Here is an 11,231-nt window from a genome sequence, read left to right on the forward strand (position 1 = left end):
AGTTCTTAGTGCTATCTAACTAACACACTAAACACACATTCAAACTCCGATGGATGCGTCAGAGACCAACCTGGGGTTAGTATCTTGCATTAGTGATGTGCGATACCACTGATTTCCTTTCCGATCCGATACCAAGTAAAATTCAGGGTGGTATCGGCGATACTGATCCGATACCGATACTCTGTACAAAAACTTAATGTTTCATTGCATTTCATAATACAATATATAATTTTATTATGTAATTGTAATAATAACATAACCATATTGCTTCATAATGATTAGAGGACATCAGACAACTTGTTTTTATTGCTTAATAATGCAGAATAATCATATAGAAATAAAAAAAAAAAACTGAAGTTGTGCGCTATTTGAGCATGTTGCCTGCCTGCAGCACTAAAGGACTCTGCGAGAGACGTCTGTGTCCCTGTCCTCCTCTTCAGTTCGCCTCAACCTAAGCTCATCATATTCTGTGATGTGATTTACTCCGAGGTGTTTGACGAGGTCAGTGGTGTTGCCACAACACCTCACTGTCTTGCCACATATATCACAAACCGTGTCTGGGCTGTTTGTGGAGGTAAAACGCGTCCACACATGACTCTGTTTGAATCGATATTTCAGTATCGATCCGCACACCACTATCTTGCATGCTATCATCAAACCACCAACCTTCCAGTTAGTAGGTGACCTGTTCTACCACCTGAACTAAAGCCACTCCTCTAGTGCACATGTTGTTAACTTCATTAACACCAAAGCAGCTGAAACTGATTAACAAGCTTCTCTTGTATACTAATGCGCCACAAACTAGGGCTGTTCGATATAACGATATATATCGGATGACGATATAAAAACGTCTATTCTTTCATTTTATGCTATCGTTTGTTTCGTGGTGTCGCAACATAAACTGTTTACTGCAATATTTTTTCACCGCTCTGATGGTCACTGTAGTGGCTATATTAATGTCTTAAAGTTCTCTCTTTCTCTTATATTTAATATAACCACACTACAGACGGACAAGCGCCTGTTTTTATGCGTTGTCGTTAGCAACAACGATGGTAACACCATAGCGTGTCCGCTTGTTTATGTTCCACATAAACCTTTCACAATAAAGCTCAAGATCCTGTTGAGACTTTTCAAAATAAACTGAATCACGTGAAAGATGCAGAGTGTTTACGGATGAGAAGCAAAAAAAAAGCAGCCTGGGCCCTATTTCAGGAAGCCGGTTTAGTGCAAACTCTGAGTAAGTATACCCTGGGTTAACGAAAACTCTGGGTTTTCGGTTTCACAAAGCGAGTTTAGATTAATACTGAGTGAGTTACTATGACGACACACTCCGTGAAGCTAACCTGCCCCCTAGCAGGTTTACTTCTACTAACCCTAACTTTCTCCGCCTCTTTGTCAGAAACCTGACTGTAGGAAGTGTCAGACATGGCGTGCTCCTTCCTTGAAGAGCCAGTAGATCGTGAAGCCCAAATTCTCCGCAGAGCTCTCCGCCGGGAGAGAGTGATTAGAGCGCGTTCGGACATTTTATCATTTCCTGATGATTTTCTGTGTGAACGTTACCGTTTTTCAGCACAATCTATAATTTATTTGAATAACATCCTCAGGCCTAATATTGCTCATGTGACACATCGTGGACATCCTCTCAGTTCTGTACATATTATTTGTATTGCACTTCGGTTTTTTGCAAACGGGAGCTTTCTGTATAATATTGGTGACGCTGAGCACGTTTCCAAGGCTACCGTCTGTCGGGCAGTCAGGAATGTTACAGTTGCACTGAAACGTCTCCTGTACTCGTTTGTGGTGTTCCCCGGTCATAGACCCACAAGATTTATCAAAGAGGGATTCCACAAAATTGCAGGTATCAGGATGAACAAAACTTAATTCATGATGTGGTGATACTTGAACTACTACTTAAATTTTACATTTATTCTCACGCATTCCCAGGCGTGATTGGCTGTATAGATGGCACTCACATTCCAATCATTGCTCCTTCAGTAAATGAAGGAGACTATGTGAACAGGAAGTCTTTCCACAGCATTAATGTACAGGTACATAGTTCCCTGTAGCATTTCAAACTAACAAATTATTTCATTATAGTAATGGATGCTAATTTGTGTTCTCTGCACTGTGAAGATCATATGTGATGCTGCCAACATTATCACAAATGTGGAAGCCAACTGCTCAGCCTCTGTGAGTGGTGGTGGTGGAGGACCCCCACCTGTTTTTCGGGCCTCCACTTTTTTTTCTGTTGGCTATAACGGGTCACATTTGAGCATACAGAGTAAGCAAATATGTACTTGTAATGTGCTCAGATAATTTCAATAAGTGCTTACAGAGGGGAAATTAATGTAGCCTCTAACTGCAATTGGTTTACAAACAGACCAAGCACTATGGCTCATAATACAATTACACCTTACCTGTTTGGACTATATTTTTATATTTCATTTTTACTTGCTGCCAGGAACGTTTGGGGCCTGTTGGGTTGCACCTGCGCTCACATCACATCACAAAATAAAATGTATGAAATAAAAAATAAAATAAAATATAATAAAATAACGTGTTAAATGGGTGGAAATCCCTAGATCAATGTTTAAATTAACACTCACGCATTGACTCTATCGGCTATGTTTTGCCATGCATGCTCCCTTTCTTTTGCAGCTGAGGCTGTGTTACTTTTTTTCCGCAAAATTTGCATGTTATCGGCATATGCTGCCATCAGAATTTCGGCCTCAAGCGCTGTGAAATACATTGACCGCGCCTTCTTTCCCTCCGTCTCCATGGTGACTCGCTTACTCTGTGCTCCACTAATCAGGGCTTTATGTATCCTCATGCGCGCGCTTAACTTGGGGTTAAAGCAACTCCGCGTTGACTGAACTAATTGTTATCAGCCTTTCTGAAACCGAATATTCCGAGTTGGACAGTTCGGGGTTACTCAACCCTGAGTATCGTTTTTCACTCTGAGTTTTCTAAACCGGCTTCCTGAAATAGGGCCCAGGTGCTAAAAAATAAACCTTAGACTCAAACGTTAGAACAGGCTTTTACTCGCAGCACACTGTGTAATAAATACTCACAAAGAAAACGGCGCCGTTACAACTTATGTCTAAAGATGTATCGTTTCATGCATCGGTTAAAACACTCGACTCCAGCTACATGACGCCCAGCTGGAAACACTTCACGCAAGTCGAGCTGCCCGAAATTCACAGCCTTTACAGAAAATGTTACATTTTTGTGATTTATATCGTTATCGGGAGGATAGAATTATTATATCGGGATATGAGATTTTGGTCATATCGCACAGCCCCACCACAAACAGGACTTTAATATCACCAACCATTCCCATTTTATTACGGTGTATCCATACAAATGGCCCACCCTGTATAATGACCAAAAAGGAGCTATTCTATTGTATTCTAAAGGTAGTCCTGCAAACTGAATAATGGGATGTGCTTAAGTTTTTCAAAGGACTGCACTGAGTCACATGACTGTATAATTCAAGTATGCTTCATATTTATGAGACGTGATGAGCAAATCAGCTGATCTAAATCCAGAGCACTTTGTCCTAGATTTTTAGGAAACCTGAATGAATGAGCTTACAGCACATGGCTACAGAAATCCAGTTCACATTAGGCTATGCATACATAAATGGCACAGAGCTCATATTTCTTACTGTGCAGTCATGAACATTTAGATATTTTGCTGACATCAGCAGGGTTGCTTGCAAACTGAATACATTTAGCCTGCATGTAGCTATGTGTACAAAAATGTTTTGGGAGTTAAGTTGCTTGTTGATTGAGCTATGGGCTTTACTTTTTATACACAAAATTGGGATCTTACATAAATATATTGGGTGGCTGTGGCTGAGGTAGCACAACTCACCTGCTAATCAGAAGGTTGGTAGTTTAATTCCTGGCTGCTCCAGTCTGCACGCCAAATATTAGGTAAGATACTAACCCCAAGTTGCCACTAAGATGCATCAATCAGCGTCCTAAGCATAGGAAAGCGTGCTTGTGTGAATGATGCACTGAATGAATGAGCAGAAAAGAGCTATGTGATTACCATATCTGTATAATGCTAAGTAAACATTGGTCATTTTTTTCTTGAAAGCTGAATTCTTTAGTTTTACTGAGACACTTTCTACTGTTCTGGAATATGCCACTGATATACAATGACTAAAATGCTCTAGTCTGGACTTATTATTGGAAATACACTGCATAAACTGAAACCTGTTTCTATGTTAACTGTTTCATTTAGAGATTTCTTATAAATTTACTGAGAATTTATATGCAAAGATGGGCATCAGTGTTTTATTCACAGCACATTAGGCTTACAGTAATGCAGAAAGCTGATCAGAATATATATATATATATATATATATATATATATATATATATATATATATATATATATATATATATATATATATATATACACATACATATATATATATATACATATATATATATATATATATATATATATATATATATACATACATATATTTATATCTGCTTTTATTTTTTTCCAAGCAGAAAAGGATCCAGAAACACTGTAATGTCCATATATGAGCTGTGATCCCTCCAGCATCCACGTGTAAACTTCTCCACCTGTATTAAGGGGCCAGAAAGCCCAGTCCAACTGAGTCAGGAGTTGGCACCAGTCCGTGGCCCTCTGATGATGTGGATCCTAGCTTCCTCATCCAGTTCCTCCACAACTCTCTCCTGTTTCACAGACAGGATGGTGTAGCTAACTGGGAAACTGCAGGTTAAAGGAAACATTAAAAGAGACATGTGTGTAGTTTAACTCGTGTTTTAACTGGAAACCCTCATGTTCTCATTATTCCAAATCAATCATGATTTCTTGGTTTATTGTCCTGTAAAGTTTCTATTATATATATATATATATATATATATATATATATATATATATATATATATATATATATATATATATATATATATATATATACACATATATACACACACACACACACACACACACATTCTATTAAATGCACCTACTGGACTGGAGGAAGCAATTAGAACAGGTACATCCAAGCCATTTTACATGATGGGCCAGAAACAGCCCACTTTGATTTTAAGTGGGCTGGACCAGTGAAACTCATCTTTCTGTCAGTGTAAAGAAGCTTAAATACACAGAAATACTGTTGTAGAAAATAAAAGAAATTTCTCAGCATGACATTCTGGGCTTAAATTATAAGAAGCAAATATGAACAGTTCCACACTATCCTGTAAATATAAAATAAAAAGTATCATAGGTTTTTTTTATTTATTCAGACAAAACTTTTTTCTCCTTTCTATATTTTTTATATTTCTATAGCAGATAATGGAAAAAACATAAACGTTCCCATCATTCCTTTGTAAAATCTATTACATTTATGTACCTAAAACAGCTAAATGTTTATCAGTAAACATAAAGTTGTAAAATTACAGTCAAAAGTTCAAAAGGTATGCCCTCCTTTTCCAAAACTCTCCAGTGAAGTCAGATCAAAGCCTTTACCAGGCCAGTTGTGGCTCCTGCACCTTATGTTTGATACCCCTGCGTTAGAACATTATAGGTTTAGAGATTACTGAACCTTTTATTGAAATGTAACTAAAAATGTTGTACTTATTTATTAACATGTACTGCAAAGGGCTTGCAGCAGGACTAACACAACTACATTTTTTCGTGTTGTCATAACACAAAAAACACAACACTCTCTCACCTGCCCTTTAACACTAAACTAAGAGGGCATCATGTCACATGTTTAGGGCAGGGTGATTTTGTTCTGCCATTAAGACATAGTGGACAGCTGTCAGGCTATCCATCCGATCCCCTTAACTACGACGTTTCACATATATCACTATAAATCTGAAGCAATAGAACAACGATCGGTGATTTCTCGTCAGTAGTCATCATCTGCAGTTAGAGACTAAATATTTTCATAGTGTGTTTCTTTCTTGTCCATAAATCAAAGCACAACATTGTTTTTTAACGGGTTAAAAACAAATAAAAACTGAATGCGGTGACTTCTCCCTAAAATTAAATGCATTCACAGAGCTACAGTTTCAACAAGTAACATTTGTTATGCTGCCTGTGCATTATTTATAATTCTGTTTTGTGTTATAAATAAATTTAAGTGCACTCAGTTTTTTTAACAAGTCTGATGACCAACTCTGTTAAACAGACTGTATCTTTAATAAAGTTTAATATTTACATTTTTAAGCTGAATTTGCAGACCCGCATATTTACACTTACTGTGAACACATCCCGATGAACTGCTCTGCATTCCCATCACGGGGTCTGTAAGTCTGCTTGTTAAACCTCACCTCTCCCCTTTCTCTGAGGAGTGCTGAACACATGGACTGTTTTTAGTCTAAGCACCCAAACACTCCTGTCATTCACTCTTTAAGCGACCTGTGAAGGATACAGATGCCGACCACAAAAGCTCCTATAGACAAGCCTGTCAGCAGGTTGCGGGTTCGGATCTGGGCTGCATTTTTCTTCCAGAAATCGAGATTCTTTCGGTGGCGGATGAGTTGTTCCTCCGCCGCTGTTAGTCTGGGTTTATCAGCTCCTTCCTTAGACATGACTTCTTTGAATTGTTCGCTGCTCGAAAGGAAAGTGTCGCGTAAACCGGAACGGCACTTCTTCTTCCTTATATTGTTTATTGGCGATTGGCAAACAGCAACATGGTGCATTACCGCCACCCACTGGTGTGGAGTGTGCAATGACAGAAAAAACCCACCAAAAAATTCAAATCCTTCCCAAACAAATGAGTCTGCCCAAAATATGGTCTGAAAACTTTCACTTCTCGAGTTCTTATGAAATAAATCAACCAAGTCCAATTTCACTTTCATATCGACAAGCTTTTTGATCAGTTATCATCTTTCAGCATCATAATTCTGACAATGCAATAAAACATGTTCTATTGTTTCCTACTTCCGACTGCAGTCACACTGTATGGTGTTTCCCTATTAAAAGCAACGTGTTATTCAAACCGGTGTGTCCAAATCTAAGTCAAGATATAATTGTCTCCTCTCTCCTGTCCTTTCTGTGCTTCTAATTTCTCCTGCTTTCCTTTGGATTTTGTAAAACCTCCGGCCTTTCCTCGCTTCCTCCCATGGCTTTTGGCACCTTTCTTTCATTTTGTGCCGTATTCTACTCTTAATCTTTTTTCTACTAACACTGATATCCATATCCACCACCAGTCTCTTTGCAGCTTCCTTCGCTGTTCTGTTTGCCATGAGTCCCTTCATAGTAATTCTGTATAATGTTTGAATCTCTATCAGAATGTCAGCTCTGCAGTCTGAATGACTGTCTTGCAAACTAGCCATTGATAAACTTGAGTCTGAACATATCACAGATCTTAGTGGTCTGCATCTTCAATCCACTGGACAGCTAACAGTATTGAAACCATTTCTCAGTGTACACTGATAAATCATCACTGATCCTTTTCCTTACGTTGATATGAAATTCAGGAACAACAAATGCTATCCCACTTTGGTTGGCTATATTCTTGCGTCTGTGTATATTTTGACATAATTGCAATACTGGTTAATATATTCCTGCACTGTATGAGAGTTTAAATAAAACCCCTTTTGTTCAATAGTGTGAAATCTACTACTGCATCAGGGAGCATTCAAGGTGGTTTTGTAGGCAACATAACTGTTTGACTCGTGTTGATCTTGTCCAGAGTAAGTTCAAGGGCTTTCTGTCCTACTGGCCACACAAAGGTCATCAATTCTCTTTTCATTTTTTCCCAGCAGGGGTGGAAAATCGTTTTTGTTGGATGTCATTGTAGACTTGCCCGGTAATTCAGTGCTAGTTGCTCTCTCCTTTTTTTTTTTAATGGCATTTCTCCCATTTCTACCTGTATTGCTGCTGTCGAGGTTGTTTTGAATGCACCTCTGCAGACTCTTAGTTGCCTGATATAGGATACTATCTAACTTATGAAGACTTGCTCTGGCTGCAGAATTATATAATATACACCCATAGTCTAATACTGATGTAATTAACCCAGCTTTAAAAAATGTCATATCAGCCCCCCATTCAGTTCCCACTAAGCACCTCATATTTAACACTTTCTTGTATTTGTCTATTATTTTCTGAATATGTACTACACATGTTACCCTTTGATCAAACCATAACCTCAGAAATGTAAATTGTTTTATCCGTTCTTATTCTTAGTCTAAAGAGCTTCAAGAGAAAATCATCTGGATTTCTTTAAGTGGCGTGGCAACCTTCACAGCATATCTTTCTTATTTTTTTATTATTCACCATTTGACCCTGGAACTGAAGAAGCTTCTCGGATGAGAGGTGAAATGTCTTTCAAGCAACTTAAAGAAATTCAGATGCTTCCAAGCTCCTTAGACTACGATGACCTGGAGGACTGAGAACCTTCAGACATCTTTCTTATTCTTGTTCATTTAATCTGACGTTGATTTCCTCCCCAACTCTTTTCCTTGTAAAAAACATTATTTTAGTCTTATCAACTGAGAATTTAAACTCCCATTTATATCATTACTGTTCTACTTCTGCGATTGCCCCCTGTACCTTACTCTTCTTAAAAACCAGACAGCATTTCATCAGAGCAGGGTCGGAGCAGGGTTAATTGCAATACCCCAAAGAAACCACTAGATGTCACTAGCAGGAAGGCTGGTGATGTGTGTATATCATCGCCGTCTTCTGTTTTAAAACAACACTAACACTAATTTGCAGTGGGTTTTTTTTAATAAATAGAAATTGTTGCAATGGTTTCAATTATTCAAAGTAGACTAAATAGATTTGAATAAAAGTATTAGAATCAAACTGGAATAGAAAATAACAACACAGCACAACACAACTTGATTTCTATTTTAATTTCCCCTTTCTTTTCAATTTTTCAACAAATTAGTTGAAAACAGCATCCGCAATACAACAGGATTTCTGTAAAGTCACATAAAAATGTAAAAGCATAGTTTTGTGACTGAATTTTTGCCACCAACATGCATTGTACCATTTTGGGTGCTCTCTGTTAACACGACTTCACACTACTTGAAAGCTTTGTGCAAGGAAAGAGACAATAAAATAAAGGCAGAGAAAGCAATGGTGTGGCTAGCTAAGACAACCCTTCACTCCTTAAATATCAGTTTGAATATATGTTTTGAGTTGTATAATTTTTCATACATTCAACATTTTGTGCATTTTACTTCTCACAGTTTATTTATCTTAAAAATATACAGGAGTTAGGATTCGGAAAAACACACACACACACACACACACTGACATGTCCTGTGTCATGACCCAGCTTTTATAAGATTTTATTTTGTTATTTAAATATTCTATTTGATTTTGGGGTTGTTTAATCTTGATATTGTTTTCTGTATTTTATCCTTTGATACCGTAGACCACAATATTCTAATTTCTTGATTACATGATGTAGTGGGTATTGGTGGCACTGCACTTAATTGGTTTAGGTCTTATTTGTCAGATAGAACTTTCTCTGTCAGCCTTCTCGGTTACGAATCATCTTCTGCTCCTCTGTCATGTGGCATCCCACAGGGCTCAATTTTAGGGCCACTGCTCTTTTTACTGTATCTATTGCCTCTGGGTTCTATCTTTAGAAGGCATGGAATCTCATTTCATTGTTATGCCGATGACTGCCAAATTTATTTGCCACTAAAGCACAAGGATGGCATCTCCATAAAACCTCTCTTGACATGTCTAGATGACATTAAAGCTTGGTTGGCTCTAAACTTTTTAAATTTTAATGAAAAGAAAACAGAAGTGTTGGTGTTTGGACCCAGTGGTCCCTGTGAGTCCTCCTCTGTTGTTTTAGGATCCCTGGAAGTCTATTTTAAATCTGTTGTTACTGACCTTGGTTTTAAGTTGGACAGTGATTTTAAATTGGACAACCAAATCAGAGCAGTGGTGAAGTCCCGTTTTTATCATTTAAGGCGACTGGCAAGAGTAAAATCTTTTCTTTCGAGGCAGCACCTTGAAACAGTGATCCATGCTTTTATTTCTTCCCGCCTGGACTACTGTAACTCACTTTATGTGGGGGTCAGTCAGTCATTGCTCTCACGTCTGCAGCTGGTTCAAAATGCGGCTGCACGACTCCTAACAGGAACTCGAAAAATAGAGCATATAACCCCTGTGCTAGCCTCTCTGCACTGGCTGCCTGTGTCTTTTAGAGTTAATTTTAAAATTCTTATGTTTGTTTTTAAATGCCTTCACAGTCTTGCCCCGCCTTACCTCTCTGAGCTTCTTCATTTCCACATACCCTGTCGGTCTCTCAGGTCAGCTGACCAGCTGCTCCTGGAGGTACCGAGATCCAGGAGGAAGCTCAGAGGGGACAGGACCTTCTCTATTGTGGCTCCAAAATTATGGAATAATTTGCCCTTGCACGTTAGAAAGGCCCCTTCACTGTCCACTTTTAAATCACGTCTTAAAACCCACTTTTATTCCTTGGCTTTTAACCTCAGTGAGACTTAGTTTCTCTTTTAATTGAAGTAGTTATTTAATTAATGATTTCACTCTTCTTTTATTTGGTTTTTACTTATATCTCATGTAATTTTATTTTACAGTTCCAGTGTACAGCACTTTGTGTCAGCTGCGGTTGTTTTAAAGTGCTTTATAAATAAAGTTGTTGATGATGATGATGATGATCCCTCGCTGTTTTTATTCTTTATCTTAGTTTCAAGTTGTTTCAGAGTTTAAAGAACCTTTGGGGGAACATTTTTTCTTCTGAATGTGCAGTGTGAGGTAAAGTACTGATTGTGCTGTGGTGGAAATTGATCATCTTTAAATGATCGGTCTTCACATTCGGTGAGGGAGAAGATAACTAGCACAACAGCTAACTTTGGACTGTGGCTAATCAGCTAATCAAGAAGCCATCGGTAGTCTCGGCGCTAAAGACTCTGGACTACCCCTGACAATGCCACCTAAGAAAAACTCAGCCTTGGAGGAGGCGGAGGATATCAAAAGATCACTGGACTTCCTATCACAGGATGTAAATGACATCAAAATTAAGCAAGACAAAATACTTAACCTAGTGCAGGAAGTTACAGAGTTGCGGGTACACCTTGCTGAGCGGGACAAAAAAAATAACAGAGCTAGAGAAGAAAGTTGAGGATTTGGAGCAATACTCAAGGATAAATGATGTTATTGTGACTGGGATTAAGATCAAACCCCACTCTTATGCTCATGCTGTGACCTCCGGTAACAATGAAGAACCCGGCTTACGGGAGGAG

At 38.3% G+C, this 11,231-nt stretch overlaps 1 protein-coding gene across 1 annotated transcript; it reads right to left on the minus strand.

The window, feature by feature from the left end:
- Positions 1-4,494: 4,494 nt before the first annotated feature.
- Positions 4,495-6,667, minus strand: coa3b (cytochrome C oxidase assembly factor 3b). Its single transcript, XM_082529314.1, has 2 exons — positions 6,428-6,667; positions 4,495-4,747 (listed from the first exon to the last, which is right to left on the minus strand). Exons 1-2 carry the CDS (start codon positions 6,585-6,587, stop codon positions 4,641-4,643), a joined length of 267 nt encoding a protein of 88 aa, XP_082385440.1. The 5' UTR covers positions 6,588-6,667; the 3' UTR covers positions 4,495-4,640.
- Between the last annotated feature and the right edge of the window lie 4,564 nt (positions 6,668-11,231).

The sequence above is a fragment of the Aulonocara stuartgranti genome (assembly GCF_965226115.1).
Source record: "Aulonocara stuartgranti genome assembly, chromosome: 4".
In the NCBI taxonomy this organism is placed as follows: domain Eukaryota; kingdom Metazoa; phylum Chordata; class Actinopteri; order Cichliformes; family Cichlidae; genus Aulonocara; species Aulonocara stuartgranti.